This window comes from Giraffa tippelskirchi, chromosome 11, assembly GCF_054371585.1.
Source record: "Giraffa tippelskirchi isolate mGirTip1 chromosome 11, T2T-mGirTip1v1.2.pri, whole genome shotgun sequence".
In the NCBI taxonomy this organism is placed as follows: Eukaryota; Metazoa; Chordata; class Mammalia; order Artiodactyla; family Giraffidae; genus Giraffa; species Giraffa tippelskirchi.
The window spans coordinates 137,706,532-137,734,140 of NC_137285.1; the positions used below are offsets into that span (position 1 = coordinate 137,706,532).

Below are 27,609 nucleotides of genomic sequence, written 5' to 3' on the forward strand. Positions count from 1 at the left end.
CCATGTATTTTTAGAATCTTTCTGGGAACCCTTGAGATGGAATTACAGCAAAGACTGTGTGTTGGGGTGCCATCTTCCCATATTTGCTAATCTGGAGTCAGTCTTCTTTTCCTTCTTAGGAAGATCAGAACAAAGATGTTAGCAATCACTTGGCTTCAGAATTGAGAAGGAATCCGTCTTTGACTTATAACTATGCCAATCTATCGTTGACATTTAAAACTTGTCAGTGAATTTTAGAAGGTTCTTATTTCATACGAGGACTCTAGTGGGCAATCAGACTGAAAGCTCCAGGGACTTGGGTTGCTAGATTTACCAAATGCCCAAGTGGCACTAGTGATAAAGAGCCTGCCTACCAGTGCAGGAGACTTAAGAGACCCGAGTTCGATCCTTGGGTCAGGAAGATCCCCTGGAGCAAGGCATGGCAACTCACTCCAATATTCTTCCCTGGAGAATTCCATGAACAGAGGAGCCTGGTGGGCTACAGTCCATAGGTTTGGAAAGAGTCAGATGCAATTGAAGTGACTTAGCATGCAGCACCCAGCAAAACTTAAATTTCAGATAAATAATGCATATTTTTTAATGTAAGCATGTTCCACACTCTTTGGCACATACTCATACTAAAAAATTATTTGTTATTTGTAAAAAACTCAGAACTCTGCAACTTCAATGGCTTCATTTTAAAATCTATACATATAAGTGAGAAGATGAAATTATAAGCTAAAAGGGGAAAATCTTACTCTCCTTAAACTTGTCCCTAAATGTATACTGGCTAAATGCACATCAGTATTGCCTAAATTTGAAATAGTCTTAAAATGAGGTGATGACTAAGACACATTTATAAAATGAATCTTTAAGACTTTTAGATACTGGGTGAAGGAGATATTTTTCACAGGGTCTCACATATCACACTACATATGTAACCTTTTTACTATAATTTTGAGTAAAATGGGCTCTGAGCTTACAGCAATTATTCTTTTTTTCCAGACAAATGTGAGTCTCAGCTAAACTGCTTGATGTGTATTGAAGGGGCAAGTTAGGGAATTCCGATCAGACAACAAGTACAAAGGGAGTGAGTGGGATGCAAAGGGGAAACAGAATCACGAGTCAGGACACAGAATGTTGGACAGAAACAGTAGGGAATGTAGCAGGGAAGGTGCTGGGTCATTGCTGAAAATCTGGGCACAGGACCCAGATATCTAAGTCATCTTTTAGGTCATTCATAGAATATGATTTTTTTCTAGGTTGTCATTCAGGGTATAGCATCAGAAAGAACATTATTATACTCAGAATCCCCAGTAACTGTGCCTCATCCTTTCTAAGATAACATCTTATGTACATCTCTTCCCATTTCAGAGTTTGCACAGAGGCCCTACAAGGTGGGAAAAATGCAATTAGATTTCAAGTAAAATGCTGTCATAAAATGAAGTGCTGGGCTGTTGATGAAGGGCATGCCAGTGAGATAGTGCAAGGGGTTTTCCAGTACTGGTGACTGTCCACACCTAGCCCACACAGGAGATCTGACAGAGTTGTCAAGGCTGCGTCTTTCCCCTACCGTGCTGGGGGAGGCTGGGTGTTGCTTCTCTTTACCCTAAGCCCAGGGAAAGGGGCTTCAAGGGGAACTCGTGGAAAGCTTGACAAGTGATCTCTGGAATTTACAAAGTGTAAGACTCCTATTGAGCAGAGATCACAGGGGAACTTCTTTGAGTGATGCTGTGAGCTTGGCTGCATGGGGAGTGAGCTGCATGGGGCAAAGATGCCTGTTTCCCTGGCTTGAAGTAAGGAGCCAGCCTGTGTGTGTGTGTGTGTGTGTGTGTGTGTGTGTATACATGCGCGTGCGTGCATGTATGTATGCTCCAAGGATTTCCTCTCAAAAGGACTTCTGGGAAAGACAAAAAGACCGTGCTGCAGGGAGTCCATGTGGGGTGGGCGGATGGAGAAGAGCAGTGCAGAGGTTCCCAGCTGGAGGATTTCTGAAAAACCTGTTAAACTGACCCATGGAAGAACCCCCTGCACATGTCAGGGGACCCAATATCAAATTACAATGCTCCCTATGGGCTTCCCTTGTGGCTCAGCTAGTAAAGAATCCGCCTGCAATGTGGGAGACCTGGGTTCAATCCCTGGGTTGGGAAGATCCCCTGGAGAAGGGAAAGGCTACCTACTCCAGTATTCTGGCCTGGAGAATTCCATGGACTGTATAGTCTATGGGGTCGCAAAGAGTCGGACTCGACTGAGCGACTTTCACTTTCACTATGCCTACTGGGCCCTTCCCTTGTTCATCTCTCTCCGTCTGAGCCAGACAGCCAGAAACCATTTCTAGAAACACACAGAGTGGGGAGGAGTTGGGGAGGGGGGCAGAGGGATGAAGGAGGTCAACCATGCGCCTGCCCTCATAGAAGGCTCTAAGTCTGAAGCTGGGGGCCCCAAGAGGGGAGACATTTTCCCTTGAAGGAATTTCATTGAGTTTTGGTGATTATATTGGATAAGCTGTTTTAATGACTGAAGTGAAATTGTTCTTGACCTGAGGAGACTGGGAAGGCATGGGGCCAGCTTGACTACTGTCCCAGGATGGGGGTAAGGGATTCAGAAAGAGTTGAGCTGGACGGAGGAGAAAGACTCAAGTTGTTTTATGATTGCATCCTATCCCATTTCCCCCATTCAGTACAGTGATTACATTGGCAAATTTAATATCCTTCCGTATAACAATGCTCTGAAAGTGAGATATTTGCCAGAATTCTTAAAGAAGGATTTAGGTCAACCTCTTTGCAGTCTGTGGATTTCCATGGGATCTCCGAAACCTTTCTGCTTCTTCTCCATTGATGGAAAAATGTATAATAAGCATAATCCTGTAAACCAGAGCTTAGAAAAGACAATGTTTTTGATTTCTAAATTTTGCTGTTAAAGAAAAAATGTTTAATATTCCTTATAAAGATTTGATCAACAAGGACATGTAAAGTGTGTGGTCTGGGTTTGAAAAAAATAAAACACAATCATCTACATTTTCTATATCATATCAGGCAGGAAGAATTGATATTCTCAATCATAACCATAAGATACTACAGGATCACAAATCTTAGACATAAATTCTTTTCAAAATTCTCTCATTCCCATTACTCGGTTGAGTAGTCCAGATCACCATGATCTTGAATTTGAATTCTGTGGTAGCCTCCTAATTGGTTCTCTTTCTTCCAATTTTGTCTTCCTCTAATCCTTTCTTAATACAATAGCCAGAGTGAAGGAAGTTACACGCTTACTCTTGTGGAGTTGTATTAACTAAGGAATTGCCTATCACAGAGTCTTATTCATTGTTGATGCTCAAGAGATGCTCATTCTATTGCTGCAGTCACATCTACTACCACTAATTTGTCCTGTAATGACAATGGCTATCACCAAACCTGCTGTCATCACCATCACCATTACCACCACCACCACCACTATCATCCATTGTCATCATTATCATCATCATCATCTCCTTCTGCATCTTGAGTCTTGTTAGGATCAAATCTAAACTCTTTAAGGGCTTTCAGAGTCCATTATCATCTTATCCCTGCTTATTTTTCAGGACTCATCTCTGACCACTTGTCTCCTTGCATGCAACACTTGAAACAAATTAAACTCCGTCCTTCAGACATTTCACATTCTCTTTCAGTTTCATATTTTGGCACTTGCTATTCCTTCTACATTGAGCATCTTTATTCTTCAAGCCCATGTTTGGACATGACTTCTCAGAAGCTTTCCATGATCCCTAAGTTCTGGGTTAAATGATATTCCTATCTGTTTTCAGGAGCCCTCTACTTCCCTTGTCATAGGGGAAGTAGATTGTGTGTCCAGCTGTAATGTGATTGCTCCTTTACCTATCTGTATTCCCTTTTTACCATGAGCTTGGTGATTGCAAATGCTGTAACAAATTGAATTGCCCTTTAAAGGATGTTTAATGAATGGATGAATGAGCAATCCCCAATAGTATAAAATAAGGATGACTATTTGTTATGATGTTGGTGTGGTATTACAGGATTCTATAGAGAATATAGCCTTACCCATCATTATTTGTTGTTTATTTTTGACTGTACTGGGTCTTCTTTGCAGGCTTCTCATTGTGAAGCATAGGCTGTAGGCATGTGGGCTTCAGTAGTTGCAGCTCAAGGACCCTAGAGCACACGCTCAGTAGTTGTGGCTCAGGGGCTTAGTTGCTTCACAGCATGTGGAATCTTCTGGAACCAGGGATCGAACTCATGTCCCCTGCATTGGCTGGCAGACTCTCAACCACTGTATCACCAGGGAAGTCCAGTCTTACTCATCTTTATACCCCCAGATTTCAGTGCCATTTTATTTCCCATAGCTAAGTTTTCTCATAGCTCTCATAAAGAAGTGGGACAGGATAATCTCTAAGGAAAACATGCAGCTTCAGAGGGCCTGTGTCAGTTTCAGGTCAGGCATTTTGGTTGAAACTGTCATATTATCTTCTGGACATATTGACAGTTCATTCTAATGGAAATTCTTATTGTTGATATTATAAAACAACACCATTACTTAGCCTTTATCTTTTTTATGGTTGTGTCTGCAGCACTGAAAACATTGCTTAGCATATAGTAGGTGCCTAATAAATATTCACTGATTGCAGGAATGAGCTACTCAGTATTGAGAATCTTCAGTGTTGTCCTGTGTTGGGGCTTTACATGTATCATCTCACTTAATCCTCACAAAAACTCTAAAAGGCAGGCATGTTCCTACCCACTTTAGGGATCATGAAACTGTGACTGAGTGGGGCTCAGGAGGCAGCCCAAGTTTTCACAGTTAACAGCTGGCAGAACCAGGATTCAACTCAATTTGGACTAATTCTGAAGTGTGTGCTCTTTCTACAGTGTCATGCTGCCTAATTGAAGCATTTTAAGTCTCTGATAATCTTTAAAGTTGGGCAATTTCCTCATGGAATTTCAAATGTAGTGTATTTTTGGGTGAGAGATGATAGTTAGGGAGAAGCATTGGGGAGAAGGGTGTAGGAAGTAATAACCGTCATCATGGTAAAGGTCCTATTGGAATGTAAAGAGACTTACTTAAAAAAAAAGAGGAACCCTAAATAAAGATAACAAAGATTTAAGCCAGCTGAACAGCTATGAAATCTCTTCAATGCTATGATGTTAATAGGGATAACTCAGATTCTCCCAGAATAAATGAATCCCACATATTTCTTCTGCCTATATAAAGGGGTCAAGCAGGCAATTGTTGACGTTCCTTATGAGCACGCTTATAGCACTGCTACCATCCCCTTTCCATCTCCTCTCCTGTTATTGGCCAGTCTGATCAGAACCTGAGCGCTCAGGATTTCCTCTTATTTCTTTCCATTTTATGATACTGTTTTTATCCTGTGGTTTATGGTTCCCCTCGTACCTGCCAAGCAAACTGGCAGAATTCAGCTGCTCCTCCACTCTGATGAATTTGAAGCCTTTTGAATTTTGCTGCAAGCTCTCTAATGATTTGTTCACAATGGAATGCTTTTGGGAAAAAAAAAAAAGAATTTAAAAAATTTTACTTTTTTAAAACATGGCAACTGGAGGTATTTAAATTATACATACAAGTCACATTGCATTTCTTTTTAAAAAATTTAGTGGGGTTATAGTTGCTTTATAATGTTGTGTTAGTTTCTGTTGTACAATAAAGGGAATCAGCTGTATATATACATATGTCCCTTCCCTCTTGGGCCTCCCTCCCACTCCGCCCCCCAATCTCACCCCCCTAGATCACCACTACAGAGCCTGGAGCTGTGCTCCCTGTGCTATACTGCCGGTTCCCACTACTCATGTATCTTACCCGTGTAGTGAATATGTGTGTGTGTTAGTCACTCAGTCTGTCTGACCCTGTGACCCCATGGACTGTAGCCCACCACGCTCCTCTGTCCATGGAATTCTCCAGGCAAGAATACTGGAGTGGGTTGCCATGCCCTTCTCTAGGGGAATCTTCCTAACCCAGGGATTGAACCTGGGTCTCTCACATTGAAGACAGATTCTTTACTGCCTCAGTTTCCAGGGAGGTCCTGGTAGTGTGTATAGGTCAATTCAAATCTCCCGATTCATCACTGACTTTTCCCTACCAGTGTCCACACATCTCTTCTCTACATGAGTGTCTCCATTCCTGCCCTGCCGGTAGGTTCATCTGTACCGGTTTTGTAGAGTCCACGAATTTGTGGAATTCCACCTCTTCCATATATTTTCTAGATTCCGTGATATTTGTTTTTCTCTTTCTGACTCACTTCACTCTGTATGACAGACTCTGCATCCATCAATATCTCTACAAACGACCCAACTTCATTCTTTTATATGGCTGTGTAATATTCCACTATTTATATGTGCCACATCTTCTTTATCCATTCATCTGTCGATGGACATTTAGGTTGTTTTCATCACGTTGGATTTCTACTGTACGTCACTGACCTGGACCCTGGGTCAGCAGCATCTCTTGGACCTACCAAGAGATGCAATAGACTGAGCACTGTTTGCTCATGCTGTTGCCCTTCACTGCCCAGATTGCCCCTCTTACTCACATGCTGAAATCCTGTCCCTTTTTAAGGCCTAACTCAAATATGATATTTGGAAATATTTTTAATGCCTCCCCTCAGACTTTCCATGGCAACTTAGGATAGTTCCTGTTTGGAACATCTAATTTAGGGCTGACAAAGCCCTGGCACTTGTGCTACCACTGCCATCTTTGTTCCCAGCAGGCATTGCTAAGCTATCAATGTGCTATCCTGCTGAACCTGATCTTTTTATGAGAATCCTCAGGACAGCACTCTAGGCAGCAACCCCAAAAAAGTCAGAGGAGAGGTGTGGTTTGAAATGTCAAAGTGCATTCAGAGGCCGGTCACCCCAGAGGTCTAACATGAACCCTGCGAAGATTTCCTGTTCAAGTAGAGTTCTCAGGGAAAGATCCAACATCATTGGTCTCAAGAGAGAATCACTGTGGGGCATCGTATGTTTGCACAGTATCTTTTTCTTTCTTCTGATATCCTAAGTAATTGTTTTATGGTAGCTTTGCCATTCTCTGCATCTTTTCTTAAGTGTTTCCACAAGCCTGCTGATAATATAAAACTTTGGCAAACTGACTCCTTCAAAGAAGATTGTTTGCTAAGGACTCTGGCCAAGGACACTGCGGGGGTGTTGTAAATAATTGAATACTTCGTGCTGAGATGAGACTCGTGGATAGCACAAACAGGCGATCTCTGCTGTTCCCTTGTCGTGAAGGTTGTCTAGGTGATGGGAAGGGTTAGAGTTGGGAGAAGTCTGGAGGAGAGAAAAGTTTTATGAAAGTTCCTTTTCACAGTAGGTTTGGACATTATTTATCTCTTCCTGTGGAGCAAGTGTGACGGGTTAACATCATTTCCCACCTTTTCTGGTGTTACAGCTCCTGGGTGCTGGTACAGGCAACAGAAACCCATTTATGACTCTTTTAATAATTCTTATTCATCCTACAGTATAGCAAACACATGAGGGCAAAATGTGTATGTATGCAATTACAGTGTGTTATTGTGTGTGTGATTTTAGTTGAGTGACACAAAGGCAAAGATATACCCGGTATTTTGGCTGAACCTCACTGCCAAGACCCTCAGTGCAGGTAACAGCATTTAATTTGATTTCAGGAAATTTGAAATCAGTTGGTACAGTGGGACAAACAGAAGACTTATTTTAATTACTAAAGAATTAAATAACAGAGTGAGAGAACAAGAGAATAGATACACTGACAAATAGTTGTGTTGCCAAGCACATTTTGCAGATACTGAGTTCAATGGTTCATCAGAGAGAAAGATCCCTGCGGGGAGATTTTAATATGAGTATGTCCTTCTTCAGGTTTCCATGCCAGAGGGACCACTCATAAGTGAAGCAGTGTTGTAGTAAGAAATTGGAGCCCTTGGCCAACATCTGCATCAGAATTTCTAAGTTCCCAGTGTGCTGAATGCTTTAAAACCCAGTGAGAGAGAGTTGGCTCTCGATTTACAGGGTTGATGGAGACTAACGGGAACAGAGAACAATCTCTTTTGATCAAGAAAGTCTTTTTTTTTTTTTTTTTGGCAGATGGAGAAGAGGAGAAGCCAGACTAACTCCAGGGACGAGATACAAGACCACTCCTTCTGCTTTTTGACTTAACTCTGGCTTCGTCAGAAGAAAGGCCTTTTTCCCTGCTTACATGGTCAACAATTCTAGCCAAGAGAAGATTTTCCATTCATATCGGATCTATGACAATGCAGAACAGAGAAGCTCCCTCATTGTAGTAAGATCTGTGATGCCAGAGAGGGGAGGAAGCTAATCTCTTTGGAGATATTAAGTGCCCTCCTATGAAATGTTTCTTCTGCCATTGTAACTGAACTGACAAAGGACAGTGCCAGGATGTGTATAAGAAAACTCAGTAATTAGTCTTTGGAGACACCTATGCAATGGATCCAATTCAAGATATGGTATTTCTTGGCATTTTAACACTGCTTAAAATTGGTACAAAATTGGCATCAGAAAATGACCTCTTTGATGGTAAGGAAGGTGCATAATGTTAGCATGAACTGGTCTTCTGTTGTGCATTTGCCTTGGTCTGTTTTGCTTTGCTTCTTTTTTCTTTAGTTTAATACATGTTAATTTTTTTCAGCACTGAACCTGAGCTGAAAGTTGACTGAACATGGAAGTTATGAACATTCCCAACGGTAGGTATGGATGTCCAGATACCCAGCCAAAGTTGTTCTAAAGATACTGTTAGTCGCTGTTGAGTCTGACTCTTTGGGATCCCATGGGCTATAGCTCGCCAGGCTCCCCTGTCCATAGCATTCTTCAGGCAAGGATACTGGAGTGGGTTGCCATTCCCTTCTCCAGGGTATGTTCCTGACCCAGGGATCGAAACTGCGTCTCCCACATTGCAGGCAGATTCTTTACCATCTGAGCCATTTGGGAAGCAGAGTTGTTCTAGGTTTCCAAATCATAAAGAAACCACGAAATTCTGTGTGGGCTCTTGGAGAAAGACTTGGCTGTGAGTTCAGGTTCTTGTTTGCACAAACCACTTAGTTTCTCTGCATTACAGAATTGGCCTCCATAAAACAATGACAGCCTTCATTTAGAGAGCATTTATTAAGTGCTAAGCACAGCATTCTAAGCATTTTACATACATTACCTTGATCCATCTCCAAAAAACACCACGGGCTGGATCCAGTCATCACTGCACTTTTAGAGACAAGGAGCTGAGACTTAGCAAAACTCAGTGTTTACTCAAGGAGGTGAGGAACAGAGCCAGGTGGTCTGACTTCAAATCGAAACTTTCCTCTGCTATGTTTCCACAAGCCTGCTGTTTTAGTCTGTTTCTACTAGAGAATTTCTTAGCTCCCCACAATAAAAAATGAACGTGAAACTGTTAGTCACTCAGTCGTGTCTGACTCTTTGCAACCCCATGGACTGTGGCCCCCCAGGCTCCTCTGTCCATGGGATTCTCCAGGCAAGAGTGGGTTGCCATGCCCTCCTCCAGGGGATCTTCCCAACCCAGGGACTGAACCCAGGTCTCCTGCATTGCAGGCGGATCCTTCACTGGTCCTGTCCTATAGTCCAGGAAAGAGCTTGGACAAAGCCACTGCAATGATTTCTTAGTGAAGACCAGAAAATCCTTCTTCTTCAGGTTCTCAAATGCATCTGAGGGCCTCTGTGTGTACTTCTAGGACAGAATTCTGTGAAGCTTAGCGAGTATTTGTCAGGTGGATGGGCCCTGCATGAGAGGTGTACAGCGCTGCTGCTGCAGCTGCTGCTAAGTTGCTTCAGTCGTGTCCGACTCTGTGCGACCCCATAGACGGCAGCCCACCAGGCTCCTCCGTCCCTGGGATTCTCCAGGCAAGAACACTGGAGTGGGTTGCCATTTCCTTCTCCAATGCATGAAAGTGAAAAGTGAAAGTGAAGTCACTCAGTCGTGTCCGACTCTTAGCGACCCCATGGACTGCAGCCTACGAGGCCTCTCCATCCATGGGATTTTCCAGGCAAAAGTACTGGAGTGGAGTGCCATTGCCTTCTCTGGTACAGCCCTGGGAAAGTGAAATAGAAAGAACCATATGACAAAGGAGTTCTGACACTGTCTCTCCAAGGCAGGTGCGTGTCATTCCACAGTGTTCCTCGTTGGGGAACACAGGCTGTCTGGCTGTGCAGCTTTGGTGTGCTGAGGTCTGGACACAGTTGAGGACACATGTGTCCTCAATTACATGGAGAATCGAGGTTCTCAATACCAGGGCAGCTGCTCTCTGGACATCGTGTTTCCTGATGGATTTACTGACCCCCAGGCAGCCTCATTGGGCTTCTCTGGTGGCTCAAACAATAAAGAATCTGCCTGCAGTACAGGAGACCTGGGTTCCATCCCTGGGTCAGGAAAATGCCCTGGAGAAGGAAATGGCAACCCACTCCAGTATTGTTGCTTGGTGAATCCCATGGACAGAGGAGCCTGGTGGGCTACAGTCTATGGGGTCAGAAAGAGTGGGACAAAACCGAGCCTCTCTCAGGCAGCCTCATCACCTTTCAGTGACACACTTTGAGTTTTCCATCTACCATGGTGGCTGGAGGCCAACCATGCCTTTCTACCAGACTCTAGCTCTGTGAGCTTTGAAGGTGGACGCTTGCTCTCTTCGGATCTTCTCCACGTGCTCCAGGGCCTGCCGGTGTTCATTTGGACTTCTCATCCCCTGGCAAGCATTCACTTCATCCATCCGAACAATCCAGGACAGCAGAGCACCCTGAGGATTTGGGCTAACGGTGTCTGTGTTGGTCTTTGCCAGCTTTGTGTTGTTGTTTGGCTATGCCCGTTAGTAAGGGCGGTCCAAACCCAAATCTGATCATGCCCGAGAGATGAAGTTGAATCTCTCCCACATAATTTTTCACCTTTGCCCCCACCCCATGTGTCCTGGAGGCTTTGGAGTCAGAGGATTTGTTCATTCTTGGCTGGAACTAGGAGAGCCCTTGTACAGATGCAGCTGGTGAGTCTCACTTGGCCTTGAGCTCTGACAGCCTAGATCCCCACCATTATTATTTTCGGTCCTGGACCTGGGGAGGGACAGCTCTTTATGGGCTAAATTCAGGTCAGCGGCAGGGACCAGGTGACATTTCCTTTTCAGGCTGGAAAAACCTTGTCTTAACTGACAAAGTACCTGTGTTTGCTAAAGCCTTAGGCATGAAAATGAATGCTAATTTACTCTCACCAACTCGAAGGCAAGGACAGTCTCTCGCATCCAGAAAGTTTTCCTGATGCCAGCACTCCTGGCCACATCTCTCCATAAATACAGTCATTAGTGGCATCTTAAAAAATGGTGATGACTACTAATAAAAGTCCCTTACTCTCTGGATTTGATATATTCCAAAGCACTGGCATATACTATTGTATTCAATTCTCAAATGTTTTAAAAATATTTACAGTTGCTAAATATTCTGGTCTTACCCTCAAAGCCCAAAACACTTTCACACATACAGCCTGTCAGTGTCTCAAAATTCCCAAATTTTCATCACTCTCTTTTTGCCATTTTCATTTTCCTCTTATCTATGGGTTTTCAACCCTTGGGTTGGCTGTTTATGGATTACACAGGATCTACTGCCTCAGATGATTTAAGTATCTTAACAGTTTAAATGCATGTGAAGCAAGGGAAAAATAAATGCAGAGATGTCCCAAACCCCATAAACCAGTTGAAATGAATTGGATCAAACTACAGTACCTTAGGGGCTTCCCAGGTGGTGCTAGTGGTAAAGAACTTGCCTGCCGATGGAGGAGACACAAGAGAAGTGGATTTGATCCCTGGGTCAGGAAGATGCCCTCAAGGAGGGCATGGCAACCCACTCTAGTATTCTTGCCTAGAGAATCCCATAGACAGAGGAGCCTGGTGGGCTACACACCATAGGGTCACACAGAGTCAGGCATGACTGAAGCGACTTAGCATGTATGCACACACACATGCATACACAGTTCCTTAGACTTTGAAGGTTTTTCTCTTTGGACAGAGTGGTTGTCCTTGCTCAGTAGAGAAGGAAAGGCAGCGAACTAAGAAGCAAGATAAGCTATTACAAGCACAGCTGGGTTTTCTTAAAGGAACAGGGAAATAAAAGAGGTAAGTAGAATACCAGAGGCATATCCCACTGCTGCAAAAAAAAATGTGACACATGGAAATATTTTGCTGCCATTGAAATTGTTATTCAAGGCTCAGGCATTAAAAGACCAAGCAAAGATGAGACTTTTGAAAAGAATAATGGCAGAAGTTTGGTTCTCATTGAGCCCTTGGGGCACAGGTTTCTAGAACCATCTATGACAACTTTAGTTCAGGAATCTGATAGAGGTGGTTCTCTAGCAGAAAAATAATATAGGTATAAAGAGGCAGGTTTTCTTGACTCTAACAGTTCCAAAGCCTTTGGCACAGGACTGAAAGAATCTGTACTCAAGGCTAACTCACTTGACAGGGCTCACTCTGATGTGTTTGGAACACAGGGCTCAAAAAGAATATAGAAATGAAGACTTAAATCTACTGAATAAGGTAGTGAAGCATTGCTAAAGGAAAATCTAGTGATTGCAAAAAATATGGTTGACATCATTGCAAATTCTTAAATTTTATCAGACGTGAGTATCTCAGTGTTATTCTCTGAGAGGAGAACCTATCCCCCCATGTGTGCTGACCATAATGTTATAATCAACATTTAATGATTAACATCTTTTTTTTTTTTTTTTAAATTATGGTGGCTCAGATGGTAAAGGATCTGCCTGCAATGCAAGAGACCCAGGTTCCATCCCTGGGTCAAGAAGATTCCCTGGAGAAGGAAATGGTAACTCACTCTAGTATTCCTGCTTGGAGAATTTCATGGACAGAGGAGTCTGGAGGGCTACAGTCCATGGAGTTGCAAAGGGTCGGGCACATGACTGAGCAACTAACACTTTCACTTTCATAACTGCTTTACAGTATTGTATTAGTTTCTACTGTACAACTAAGTGAATCAGTTATATGTATATGTATATCCCCTCCCTCTTGGACCTCCTTCTCCCCAATCTAGGTCATCACAGAGCGCTGAGCTGAGCTCCCTGTGCTATACAGCAGCGTCCCACCAGCTCTCTATTTGACTATGGTATGTATATATAGTCAACGCTACTCTCAATTCATTCCACCATCCTCTTCCCCTGCTGTGTCCACAAGCTCATTCTCTACGTCTCTGTCTCTATTCCTGCCCTGCAAATAGGTTCATTGGAACCATTTTTTTCCTAGATTCTACATGTATGTGTTAATATACAATATTTGCTTTTCTCTTTCTGACTTACTTCACTCTGTGTGACAGACTCTAGATCCAGCCACACTAATGCTTAACGTCTTCTTGTGAGGTTTCTCATACTTGAGTGTAACATCAAATGTAGAAATTTACAAAAGATGATAGACTCCCTGGCATCCTGCTGAGGTTGAAAGGGAAGGATCATTTCAGCCTTCCCTCCTTACCTTAGAGACTCTATTCTGATCTCTGTCAACAGTGGCACGGGGTTAGATTTCTTCAGGAATGGATTTGGGAAATGCCATGTTGCGTGTGTGGTAGAAGGTGAGATTGACTTGAGTTCTGTTACGTGTGGGAATGTAATTTGAACTTGTTACATTCCCACATTAAATAGAGTGTTCTTATTTTGCCTTTTGATTTCTATAGGACATTTGGGAAGTTAGTCGTTTTGAATAGAGTAACTGCATAATTTGGGATGGGAATTTAGCTTAGGATGCAGCGTAGCCTTGAATTTAAATTAATTAGTGTATTAGTCAGCTATTGCTGTAAAAATGTTGTATAACACACTTTGCCAGAACTCAATAACTTATAGCAATAAGCACTTATTTTTCTTACTCAAGGGCCTGCAGGTCAGCTGGGGCATTTCTTCCTCAGGATGCTGTTTGGCTAGTTTGGCACAGGGTTTAGGTCTGTTCCATGCATCTCCATATTCTTCCTGAATGAAGCACCTGCCATATTCTTCTCATGATTGATGGCAGGTGCTTAAAAGATGGAACACCCTCTTAAAACTTTGGTTCTGGACTAGACACTGTCATCCTATCCACATTACTTTGGCCAAACCCAACATCAACAGAGTGGAGAAGTGTACTCTGCCCACTCTTGGGCACGGCAAGATCTTATTACAAGAGACAGTGAAGAAGTGAGAACAGTTACCTAAGTTATCACAGTAACATATTCTTGTTGTACTGGTCTTATCATATTTTATCCGTTCAGAAATATGGTGAAAAGTTTCCTCAAGATCTCTCAAAAATCTTCCGTGGTTCCCACATACTCAGGCTCATCAACTGATTGCATTGAGACTTACCTTAAAATTATTAAATCGAAATCTTTCTGGGATGGACATCAGGAATTCATGTTTTTTATGATCTTGGTAAATGACATCAATGCAATGCTAGATTTTAGTGATTTAGTGATTAGGAACTCTGCTCCTGTTGAATAATGAGATCACCCTACTCAATTTATCATCTGCTTGTTAATTATTAACTGGCTGAAAACCTTTCTTCTTGTGTGTTTGGCAATAGTTCAGGCTATGTTAGACCTCTTAGAATTCTCTTACAGTTTTCTGCCTTATCCATGTTGCTCCCCATTCCCAGAACACTTTTCACCCAAGTGTTCCTACCTAAATTCCACTCCAAAGTGAACCATGTATATCTTAAAGTTCATTTCAAAGTCTGCTGCTACTGCTGCTAAGTCGCTTCAGTCGTGTCCGACTCTGTGCGACCCCATAGACGGCAGCCCACTAGGCTCCCCCGTCCCTGGGATTCTCCAGGCAAGAACACTGGAGTGGGTTGCCAGTTCCTTCTCCAATACATGAAAGTGAAAAGTGAAAGTGAAGTCGCTCAGTCGTATCCGACTCTTAGCGACCCCATGGACCGCAGCCTACCAGGCTCCTCCGTCCATGGGATTTTCCAGGCAAGAGTACTGGAGTGGGGTGCCATTGCCTTCTCCGATTTCAAAGGCTACTTTTTCAATTCACATATTCTTATGTTGTGTTTCTGTATCATCAGGTCACAATTTTTGTTAAAGGTAATTGTATCTAAATCTTCATGTCCAGATTAAAGGCATCTTGACGGCAAGGCCATGCCTCATTTATCTCTGTGTCCTCTTGGGTTCCTTGTAGATTACCTTTGCTCACTTTCAGAACTTTCCTATGTTCCCTTTGAGTTCTGTCCCCACCTGTGGCTTTTTTCCCTCACCAGCTCCCCATCCATCCTTTCTTCCTTCAGTCCTGCTGATTTTAAGACCCTGTAGGTGGTGTTTTTAGGTTTCTGAGTCTTCCTTCTTCTGTTATCACTCTATCTGTACAAACTTCTCACTTGCTCTTTGATTTTTCACTATTTCAGCTTCAATTTTGCCATTTTTGTCTCTTCTGGTTCTTCACTAAGTGTGTTGCAGCAGGGGAGACAGCTGTTTCTCTTTGAAGCCCCTGGCTTTAGTCTTCTCTTGAGAGCTTTCTCTGTATCATTTTGAAGAAACATGCCCTGCTGTCCTCTACCCCTTGAAAGAGGAGGGAGGCCTTCCCATTCCTGTTTTGATCATTGGTTTTAATCGTATTTGAAAATTTCATCCTAATTCAGTTGGAGAATTTTCTTACTGTGCATCCATTGATATCAAATGCTCCAGCTCTGGAGCAATTGAAAAAGTGAAAGGGTTAGTTACTCAGTCGTGTCTGGTTCTTTGTGACCCCATGGACTATGGCCCGCCAGACTCCTCTGTCCACGGAATTCTCCAGGCAAGAATACTGGAGTGGGTTGCCATTCCCTTCTTCAGGGGATCTTCCCGACCTAGGGATCAAACCCGAGCCTTCTGTGTTGCAGGCATATTCTTTTACCGTCTGAGCCACCAGGGAACCTCTTGCTATGTTTTAATGTGATCTGACAGGGAGTTGATGCTTTCGAACTGTGGTGTTGGAGAAAACTCTTGAGAATCCCTTGGACTGCAAGGAGATCCAACCAGTCAATCCTAAAGGAAATCAGTCCTGAATATTCATTGGAAGGACTGATACTGAAGCTGAAACTCCAATACTTTGACCGCATGCGAAGAACTGACTCATTTGGAAAGCCCCTGATGCTGGGAAAGATTGAGGGCAGGAGGAGAAGAGGACGACAGAGGATGAGATGTTTGGATGGCATCACTGACTCAGTGGACATGAGTTTGAGTAAGCTCTGGGAGTTGGTGACGGACAGGGAAGCCTGGCATGCTGCAGTCCATGGGGTCCCAAAGAGTCGGCCACAACTGAGTGACTGAACTGACCGACTGACTGGGAGTTCTCTCTCAACTTTACATTTGACTCCTTCTTTTTTGCACATAAATCTTAGTGATGCTAAAGAGCCCCATTCTTCCTTGGTAAGGATATTCAGGGATTGTTGTCTCTGGTTTTAGCATGCTAGTCAAGGATTCTGAATATTTGGCTTTCCAGGATCACTTCTGGATCATTCTAGCCTTGTTGCTTCGTACTAAAATACTGTCATAATCTCTTCCCCAAACCACAGTTCTTATTGTCAGTAGAGAATGTATCATTCCTTAATGTATTTCATCCCCTTTCCCATTTTGCAGAAAATAATTGTTGGGGTGGGTGCAGTCTTTCCCAAATTTTACAATCTTGAACAAGACCAGTGATATTGTAACACAACTGCAATTTTACTTTTATGCTTTTTTTTTTGGTATCCCAGAGTCCCTTTGAAATTTGTTCAGTGAGGGAAACCTCCCCCTGCCTCCTTATGCCCATGACTATTATCCCTCACACATAATAGAAAGTTCTCAGATTGCTTAAGTTGAAGACAAGGTTTGGACACAGGAATGAGGATGTCAGCTCTGAGATTAAAATGATGAAGTCTTTAAGCCAAGTTCTCTCTCCTTGTCCACTGGGGGCCAGTCAGCCTCAGGCTGGCAGCTGGCAGGGATCCAGGGGGCTAGTGGACTTTTCTCGGTTTCTACCTTCTGCTTCTTTCTCTACAGCTTGCTGGCTCCGCAGTGACTCTTCCCAAGTTTACTGGTGAGAGAGAAGAATGGAAAAGGGGGAGGAAAGCTCTTACTGAGCCTGTGTGTCTGAGGCTGGTTTCTTACTCTTTGGGGTGGTGACTACTTAAAGCTGAGTCTTTTTCTCGAGGGTGACAGTGAAGTTAATTTCAGAGGCTTCATCCTGCGGACCTTCCGCCGTAGTTCTTTTGACTGAGAAGCATACATTTCCTATTCCACCAGCGGGTCCTTCTGCAGTCCTTACCTAGAAACCTAGCATTTACACCTCATTTCTGTGGAGGTTCCTCTGCACTTTATGCAGCCCCAGTGGACAAGACCCAGGGCACCCTCAAACTGGTGGTCTTTCACGTGTGGTCCCATCTGGTAATGCCAGCCATCCCAGATCACTGCAGCCTACTTAGCTTTCTCAGGCATGCATCAGGCACCAGCCCTCTGCTTCAACAACAGGGAGCACCTTCAAGCCACTAGCTATTTATTGAATGGTCAATTCAAGGGTGATAAAATTGCTCTTCCTTCGAGGGTTGTCTGGGGAAAGGGCCAAAATAGGGTTCTGTTAAGAAGGAGGCAGGTGCAAAAAAACAAAATCAGGCTCAAGAAATCCAAGATCCCACTGTTCTTCTTTATCTGTTGTCCCTTGTGAATGTTTTCTTGTTCCCCCAGGCCCATGCAGCCTTGTTCTCACGTCCCTACCGCAGGGTCTGCAAGAAGCCCTTGCAGCCTCCACTGCGCTTCCAGCTTCCTTTGTCTCCCCCTAGTGGCCAAGCTGGTTTAGTCCCCGTAGGCACCTCCCAGTCACACGTGAGGTTCACAACTGCCACATGACGTGGGGAAACAAACACAAAAATGTTCATGGACACGTCCTCTGAGAACAAGTCTCAACTCATGGTTGTTTTTCCCCTCCTTTTTTTGGGGTGGCATGGCATGTGAGATCTTAGTTCCTGACCTAGGATCCAGCCTAAGCCCCTTGCCCTGGAAGCGTCGAGGCTTAACCACTGATCCACTTGGGAAGTCCCATCAACTCATGGATCTGAGCTCTTTATACCAACCTACTCTCTGATACTACCCAGATCCCACAGACCCTGGCCTGGGTCTCTGGCTCCCAGAACACCTGAACCCGGAAACCACCCAAACCATATATTTAGTATTTTCTTCCAGGTATAGCAGCACAGCCCTTTCTTGTGGCTAGGTGATGACTTGATTTAATAGCCTCGTACTCTGGACTCTTCCCCTGAGCTCCTCTCTGGTTACGCTGTCTGTTCCACAGTCCATTTTCCAGGTTGCTCTTCTTCCCAGGCTGCTGACATGCCCGTGTGGTCTGTGCACTGCACAGCTCCAGGGGGTGCTTTTCATGTTGCCTGTGATGTGAGCAGAATCCTCTGGAGTTGAACAACCTGGCACTCCCGTGTCTCCCTGCACTGCTTTTTCCCAAGCGCGGGTACAGCCAGTTCCTTTGGTTCTCAGAGAACCTTAACACAAAGCTGGTTTGTGCAGGAACAGAACAGAGATCTTCAAGTTGGTTGTCAGCTATCACCTTACACGCTGATCATTAACTTTTTTCTCTTTTGGTGATGTGTCTCTGGCCTCAGAAACCCCCCACCCACCCCAGCCTGCCCCTATGTTGTAAGGTCTGTTTCGCTCTCAGGTCAGAATCTTCTTTAATTTCCTGAAGAAGAAATAGATCAGTTAGCAACTTAATACCCTTCCAGAGATGCTAGCTATGCAAAATATTGCTTCCTCTTCCCTCCCCTTCCTTTCTCTCCCCTTTCTTCCCTCCTCCCTTCCTTCCTCAAATTATCTACTGTCCCCTAAGTGTAAGGCTTGATTCCAGGTTCAAAGATTTAGTGTTGAACAATCAGACGATGGCCCTGCCCCCACATGACCTGCCTTCTGCTAGCAAGAGCACAACGCATAAAGATACCATTGCAGATAGCTGCAATCGTTATGAAGAACAAGCTGGATAAGGGCCTAGAATGAGGATCCTCAGCCTGGGCCTCCCACTGGAATCTCCTGCAGAGCTAGAGTTTCTGATCTGAGTGGCCTAAAGTGAGGCTTTACTAGATGCTACAGCTCCCCAGGTGTTTCTAGCACGCAGCTGGTTTTGAAAACCATGAGGACAGGGAAGGATGATGGATGTGCTATTTTCTATCAGGTAGTTAGGGAAGGTTTTCTGAGATGGCACTTACATAAAGCAGGGACAGGGCCAAAGGAAGGTTTCTGGGATAACAAGGGATTTCTGGATCATGTTTAACCACTGGCTCTCCTGGAGCAAGAGCACTGATATGTAGACTTTGCACATTTTCAACATGTAAACATGCTCTCCGCAGCCAATTTCAGACAACCAATGTAAGCGCATCGAACAGAGTTGGAAATAGATGTTAGCAACTGGTTTGTGTGAGCCTGTTTAAGAACTGACACCAACATGCCACTGGCAGAGAACAGGCTGTGCAAAGGCCCTGGCACTTCCATTGTTTCATAAGGTAGTTCAGCATCGATTTGGCTCTACCTCTCCCTTTAAGAAAGAAAAGTGAAAGTGAGAGTCGCTCAGTCACGTCCGACTCTTTGTGACTCCATGGACTCTACAGTCCATGGCATTCTCCAGGATAGGATACTGGAGTGGGTAGCCTTTCCCTTCTCCAGGGGATCGTCCCAACCCAGGGATGGAACCCAGGTCTCCCGCACTGCAGGCAGATTCTATACCAGCTGAGCCACCAGGGAAGCCCAAGAATACTGGAGTGGGTAACCTATCCCTTCTCCATGGATCTTCCTGACCCAGGAATCGAACCGGGGTCTCCTGCATTGCAGGCAAATTCTTTACCACCTGAGCTATCAGAGAAGCCCTTAGGACCAGGCTTTGAGCATTTCCCCTATAGAATCAAACTCTCCACTTAAAAAGTCCCCTCTCCTTACAAACAACCCCCAGCGAACAAACAGGAAAACCAACTTGCCTTTTCCTTAAGGTAACTTCTGTGTCTCCTCCAGAATTGAGATCTCAAAGTGGCACTGTTTGGCTTTTAATTTCCCTTTCGGTCTGTCACAAATAGCATCCTGCGTATCTTATCGTCCACCTACTAAATCCAGGTTTGCTGTTTCCCGCTACTCCAATTTCTATAGAATTTTGACACTTTGAGTAATGAGTACGTTAGTTCTCCTTGAGTCTGCGGTGGTAAAAACAAAACACAGAAACAAGAGGTCCAACAGATGTGTGTATGTGTTTGTGCTGAGTCATGTTTGACTCTGTGCGACCCCATGGACTGTAGCCTGCCAGGCTCCTTTGTCTGTGGGATTCTCCAGGGAAGAAGACTGGAGTAGGTTGCCATACCCTTCTCCTGGGGATCTTCCTGACCCAGGGACTGAATACAGCTCTCCTGTATTGCAGGTGGATTCTTTACTCCTGAGCCACCGAGGAAGCCCCCAGACAGAGATGCAGCCTTCCTCAAAAGGATCCTCAGGTAAGAAGGAAAAAACAAGCCTCCGTTTCCTCCTCTGAACAGAGTGGCTCTTCTTTCTGGACCTCTTCTTGGAATGACATAAATCAAACAGGCTCAGCAACAAATGGAGAGTCATGTACAGGATGAGACATCATCAGAAGCAGGAGGAATTTGAGTGGTTGTTCAGTTGTAGAAGACTGACAATTTTTACTGCTGGGGAAGTATGCTAATTTTTCCCCCCTTGAAAGCAGACAGAATGTCAAACACGGGGTGTAGCTGGGCCACATGATTTACATACAGATTAATCCGTTATTAGTCTAACGGAGACCCTTGATTCAGCAAGAGGATATTTATCATCCGGTTGCTTTGTCACATAATGCAAGCGACTTTGTAACTTTAATTGTATTGCATGTTCTAGAAATATTGCCCATGATTACAACCTGTTTGAAATAATTAGGCGGTAATCAGCATCACAGGTTTCTTTTAAATATTCTATCATTAGAGAGATTGCTAAGTGATTTACCTGGCACCGCAGACTAGATTTTCTTGGCATAAATACCTTTCTCCACAGAAGGGGCAGGAATGTTCAAAGGCATTGTTAGGGCCTGTTTTGGTTTGAAATCACTACTGGAACAGATCACCTCCCATTTCTTATCTCACAGTTTCTGTGGAACAGAACTCTGGCAGACTTGACCGGGTCCCTATTTAGAGGCCCGGAAGACTTCCTCTCTGGAGGCACTTGGAGATATTGCATTTCCTTGCTCCTTCAGGAGGTTGGCAGAAGTCTGTTCCTTTCTGTTGTCAGACTGAGCTCCTTGCTTCCTCACTGAGTGTCAGGGGAAGTCCCTTCCCAGGTTTTAGAGGCCCCCAAATGCTTTGCTCATGCTTCCTCCATCTTCAGGCCACCAGTGACAGTTGAGTCCTTCTCATCCTTCAAATCTCTCCTGCCTTTTCCTCTGTAGCATCTCTCTGACTTCTGTAGCTCTCATTTAAGTCTCCTATTGGTGGCTCAGTGGCAAAGGATCTGCCTGCCAGTGCAGGGGAAGCAGGTTCGATCCCTGTGTCAGGAAGATCCCCTGGAGGAGGAAATGGCAACCTACTCCAGTATTTCTTGTCTGGAAAATCCCACGGACAGAGGAGACTGGCAGGCTGCAGTCCATGGGGTCACAAAGAGTTGCATGTGACTTAGCTAGTAAACAACAACAACAACAACTGGTTGTATTGGGCCCACCTGAATAATCAGGATACTCTCCTTATTTTCAAGTTCTTTAACCATAACCGCATTCACAAAGTCTCTTTTGCTATTGTTGCTGTTGTTTAGTCGCTAAATTGGGTCCAACTTTGTGACCCAATGACTGTAGCCCACCAAGTTCCTCTGTCCAGGGGCTTTCCCAGGCAAGAATACTGGAGTGGGTTGCCGTTCCTCCTCCAGGGGATCTTCCCCGACCCAGGGATTGAACCTGCATCCCCTGCATTGCAGGTGGATTTTTAGCACTGAGCCTCAAGGGCAGCCCCTCTTTGCTACAGTGGGTAGCATTTACACAGTGTCCAGTGACTAGGATGTGGTCACCCTGGTGTGGGGCCGGGGGATTCTCAGCGTGTTACAGAGCCTGGGCTGCTTGTGTGTTTCATTCACAATATCGTTGCTTCTCAGAAGTGGTAGTGGTATAGCAGTTATTTCTCTCTTTTGTGGTATTGACTGCCTCCCTCAGAAAAAGGACAACTGAATGCTTGAATACTTAGGGTATATCAAGATGCGATTATAGGCAGAGAAAAGAGAACTTCTGTTAAGTTTGATGGATATTTTTGGGAGAGAGTGTGTCATAGCGAGCTGTTGATTTTTACAATATTGGCTTGTATAGTGATCAAACATTTACTTTTTGAAGAGATATTCATTTAATTGTATGTTGTCTATATCTTCCAGCCAAATAAGGTCCATGAACACAAGGACACTGCCTGTCTCTTTCATGATTGTGTGCATAGAACCAGCAAGCAGGTCTTGCATGGAGTTGCTTAATAGCTACTTGATACATATTTATTGAATGAAATCCTTGTCTAGCAATCACTATGAGAATGCTTGGCCATGCTGGAGGGTCCAGCAGTGAAGCTGACAGACATGGCCCCTGCCTACTTGACCTTAAACAGATATGAAAAAAAATATTTATACAGTTAATTGTAAATGGGGGGAAAAACAGGAAATCTTGAAAGTGGTCCACACGTACCTTAACCATTCTGTTTTAACTTCATGGGTACAGTTGTTCACCAATATTTGGATATAGAGTCAAGACATCTTTCAGTAGGGTTGGCTGAGTGAAATTCTACATCTTCTTTCTTATATAAATCATGTCTTCTGTGGTTGGAGTTTTTGCTTCTCTACAATGGAGTGAGGACTCAAGATTAGGGGTTGGCACATTGGGGCTTGAGCTAAATCAGCTTTGCCATCTGTTTTCATAAGGCCCTGGGCTAAGAATGGATTTTACATTTTTCAGATGGTTGAAAAATAGTTAAAACAAGAATAATATTTTCTAAAGGGTCTTCCCTAGTGGCTCAGTAGTAAAGAATCCGCCTGTAATGCAGGAGACATGGGTTTGATCCCTGCGTTGAGAAGATCCCCTGGAGAAAGGAATGGCAACCCACTCCCGTATTCTAGCCTGGGAAAGCGCATGGACAGAGCAGTCTCATGGGCTACAGTCCATGGGGTCACAAGAGTCAGACACAACTTTGCAACTAAACAACAACAACATTTTCTAACATGTTAAAATGACATGAAATGCAAATTTTGTGTTCTGAAATCAACTTTCATTGGATCATAGTCACACTCAGTTATTTAGATATTGCCTATGACTGCTTTTGCACTATGGTGACAGAGCTGAATAGTTGTGACAGAGACCCTGTGGGCTGCAAAGCTAACCCAGAGCCTATTATTACAGAGTGAAGTAAGTCAGAAAGAGAAAAACAAATATCGTCTACCAACGCATATGTATGGAATCTAGAAAGATAGTACTGATGAAATTATTTGCAGAGCAGCAATGGAGACACAGACATAGAGAATAGACTTATGGACACTGGGGCTGGGGGGAGGAAGGAGAGGGTGGGATGCGTGGAGAGAGTAACATGGAAACTTAGATTACCATCTGTGAAATAGATACCCAATGGGAATTGGCGGTATGACTCTGGGAGCTCAAACTGGGGCTCTGTAACAAACTAAAGGGGTGGGATGGGGAGAGAGGTGGCTGATTCATGTTGGTATTTGGCAGAAACCAACAAAATTCTATAAAACAAATTATCCTGCAATTAAACAATAAGTAAATTTAAAATTAAAAAAAATAAAGTGCATGCAGTCTGACCCTTTAAGAAAAAGCTTGCTCACCTCTGCTCAAGATACTTGAGAAGTAAATTGAGTTCAGAAAACTATTTGACTCCTCTCCCAATTAAATTCTTGGTGGTGTGTGCACATAGGGGGGGTGTTTGCGGGGGGGGCAGTGGACTATTTTCTAGTATACTCCATCTTAACTATCAACAATCTTTTTGTGACTCCACTTTATCAAATCTTTCCAAGCAATTCAATTTATTTTTCATAGGAACATCTCTCTTTCTTGTTTAATTCATGTCATCAATTTACACTATCCTTAATTAAATTACACAGTAATGCTAACAGATGCAAACTACCATAAATTGGATTGGAGATGTGTTTATTAAATTACCATGATGTATACTTCAAATACCTTACAATTTTATATGTCAGTTATACCTCAATAAAGCTGAAATTAAAAAAAAAAAACTCGTAGAAGAAAAGAGAGATCTGTTTGGAGATGAACATACAGACCCCTGGTGCAGATCCATCTCTAAGGGTGGGGACAACAGTGAGCACTGTCTCAAAGAGCAACCCAGTAGCCTTCAGTTATAGACCTAACGAGGTCCTCTGCCCCAGCGCTTTCCAGAGGGGTGGAGAAGTCTGCTTAATACCGCAATCATGTCATGTGGGGGTCACTAATGAGGGCTCCTGCTGCATAGAAAATTTGGTCCAAATTAAACATAGATTTGCACATTATAATTAGAGCCAAGCATTTGTAACTGTCACATAGGATCCCTCATGCAAGGAGACTTGCATCTAGAATTTTGAATTTTCGGCATTATTAATATGAGAACTGTTTGTGTTACAGAACCTGATCTCTATCTTAAGAGTCTTTCTTGCAGGAATTCTGAGAACTCTGATTTGATTTTCACAGAAACTCTGTCTTCTAACCAATATCAAAGTGAAATACTGTACCCCTACTCTCTATAGAATTCAGTCTCAGTGCTTTCCTGAGAGAATATTCCTCCTAAAATCTCTAATTCAATGTACAGTAGACATAACATCTGGGGCTTCTCAGGTGGCTCCGTGGTGGAGAACCCACCTGTTAATGCAAGGACTGAAGGAGACACAGGTTTGATCCCTGGGTCAGGAAGATCTTCTGGAGAAGGAAATGGCAACTCACTCTAGTATTCTATGGAGAGAGGAGTCTGGTGGGCTATATTCCAAAGGACTGAGAATGCAAACAGACATAAAATCTCCACCAATTAAAAAAAAATAGGCTCAGGCATTTATTTCTGTGCTCCCTTAAAGCAATATTCTTTCTCCTGAATATTAATTGAAACTCATTAAAATGAAGGTAATCATTGCAAAATGTAACAGGGAATTAAAAAGTAACATATCAGTGAGATTCAGGTGTTAAAAATAGCATTGATGTAGATTTAGTTTCACTTCCAGTTTAGAAACTTTGTCTTCGCATATTTCAATAGGGATAGGTCTTTTAGCCCTGAAACATCACCACTTCAATGAGCAACTGGCCCATTTTTATGCCATAAGGCCCTGGGATTCCACAGGCAGAAGCAACTTCTATCCATCTTTTCTAATTTGCTTCAGTGGATGCAATATGAAAAAAAAAGCATAGCATTAAGGAAGAATCTTTTCTTTCTTTTTAGTTTTTTTCTCTGTAGCCCAGTTAAAATGGAATACAGTCATTAAAAGGTGATCTAGTGTAACAAGTTCCCCACCAAAGGCAGAGCAGAAGGTTCTATTCCTCTATGAGTTGTTTTATGAAGTAGCTCATGGCTGACAATCAGTGAACTAAATCCTTCAACAAGGAGAGATTTACAAGGACTTTTCTACAGAGATGAAGTGTTTCTACAGATTTGAGCAGGACTGGGACTAGGGAATAGGGACCCTGCACATAAATACAGTTTGTGGCTTTGGGATTCCACAGCTGGGAGCTCTCAACAGCCACTGTGTATAAATATGCCTATGGAGTTGAGTTCTAAATACTGATAGTCCTACATGCAGGATTCATGCAGCTTCTAGGACCTCAGTCAGTTCAGTCGCTCAGTCATGTCTGACTCTTTGCGACCCCATGGACTGTAGCATGCCAAGCTTCCCTGTCCATCACCAACTTCCGGAGCCTACTCAAACTCATGTCCATTGAGTTGGTGATGCCATCCAACCATCTCATCCTCTGTCGTCCCCTTCTCCTCCCTCCTTCAACCTTTCCCAGCATCAGGGTCTTTTCCAATGAGTTGGTTCTTCACATCAAGTGGCCAAAGTATTGGAGTTTCAGCTTCAGCATCAGTCCTTCCAATGTATATTCAGGACTGATTTCCTTTAGGATGGACTGGTTGGATCTCCTTGCAGTGCAAGGGACGCTCAAGAGTCTTCTCCAACACCACAGTTCAAAAGCATCAATTCTTCGGCACTCAGCTTTCTTTATAGTCCAACTCTTGCATCGATACATGTCTACTGGAAAAACCATAGCTTTGACTAGACAGACCTTTGTTGGTAAAGTAATGTCTCTGCTTTTTAATATGCTGTCTAGGTTGGTCAAGCATCTTTTAATTTCATGGCTGCAGTCACCATCTGCAGTGATTTTGGAGCCCCCAAAATGAAGTCTGTCACTGTTTCCATTGCTTCCCCATCTAATTGCCATGAAGTGGTGGGACTGGATGGGTTAAAAAGGTGTTCTTCAGACACACAGTGCAACCTTGGGGCTCATTTTCTTGATCTTTTGGAAGCTATGGTGCTTAAACTGTAACTGGCAGTAGGAAGGGGCTATATGACTTAAGTCTTCACCACCATCTCCTTTTTCTGACCCTCAACTGTGTGAGAGATGTCTCCTTTGTGAGAGATGTCTCTTGGCAAGGTTGTTAGCCTTTGGGGTAGTCAGAATGGTGAGTGTAGCATGCTCATGGACATTTGCTATGGTCTGAATGTTTGTGTCCCCCCAGATTCATATGTTGAAATCCTAATGCCCAGTGTGATAGCCTGCAGTACTCAGTCTATAGTAGGTTATAGCAGCCCAAAGGGACAAAGACAATATTCAATTGCACAGTCTTGTTTTGATAGGATGCCTAATATTAAAAAGCTAATTGTGTTAGGTCCAAATAAAAGAATTGAAGATCAGAGATTAATTGTACCAGGGCCTTTGTTGTTGTTTAGTTGCTAAGTCATGTCTGATTCTTTTGTGACCCCATGGACAGTAGCCCACTAGGCTCCTCTGTCCATGGGATTTCTCAGGCGAGAGTACTGGAGTGGGTTGCCATTTCCTTCTCCAGGGGATCTTCCTGACTCAGGGATCGAACTCACATCTCCTGCATAGTCAGGTGGGTTCTTTACCACTGAACCCCCTGGGAGGACCAGAGCCTTAAATGCATACAATAACAAAGCTTGAAAGGATATTAAAAGATTATGCAGAACATCTCTGTCATTTTTTTAGATGAGAAAACTAAGGCCCTAGAGGGCGAATGACTTGTCCATGGACACAGGGTTGGTCTAGTCCAGTATGGGGAATAGGACCTGCAGAGTATAATAGATGGCACTGCTGTGTGGGATCCAGATGTAGTAATTAGAAACAGGTGCTTTGGAGCCAGGTTTCCCTCCTCTGTCATTTACTACCTTCACAACCATGGGGAATGTGTTTAACTAGTTGATTAAACCCTTTACTTTGCTGATTCAGTGTTCCCCTGCCATAATAAATTCAAAGATCAGATGACATAAGGAGAAAGCCTGATGGCATATGTTAGTTTTACTCTGTTCTAAAGAACTTCAACTCATGGTCCTGAAAAAAGTATCTATTATGCGAATGTTTATAGTAGCTCTGTTAATCAAAAAGCCTGGAAGCAACCTAATGACTATTGAGACAAAAATGGAGAAACAAATTACAATT

At 43.5% G+C, this 27,609-nt stretch overlaps 1 protein-coding gene across 7 annotated transcripts in view; it reads left to right on the top strand.

Annotated features, from left to right (window-relative positions):
- Positions 1–27,609, top strand: part of LOC145527162 (uncharacterized) — a 544,757-nt gene that overhangs the window by 775 nt on the left and 516,373 nt on the right. For 3 of the 7 annotated variants that reach the window (XR_014069546.1, XM_081544696.1, XM_081544698.1), the window contains exons 2-5: positions 8,061–8,510; positions 8,623–8,677; positions 15,824–16,164; positions 20,362–20,434. Coding sequence is in view for 5 of the 7 variants with exons in the window: in XM_081544696.1 (XP_081400822.1) it covers positions 16,041–16,164; positions 20,362–20,434 (197 nt within the window). In the remaining 2 variants the exon portion in view is untranslated. Of the gene's footprint in view, positions 1–8,060; positions 8,511–8,622; positions 8,678–12,716; positions 12,795–13,019; positions 13,092–15,823; positions 16,165–20,361; positions 20,435–27,609 lie in introns of all 7 variants that reach the window. The other 4 variants (XR_014069547.1, XM_081544695.1, XM_081544697.1 and 1 more) reach the window with 2 other exon arrangements.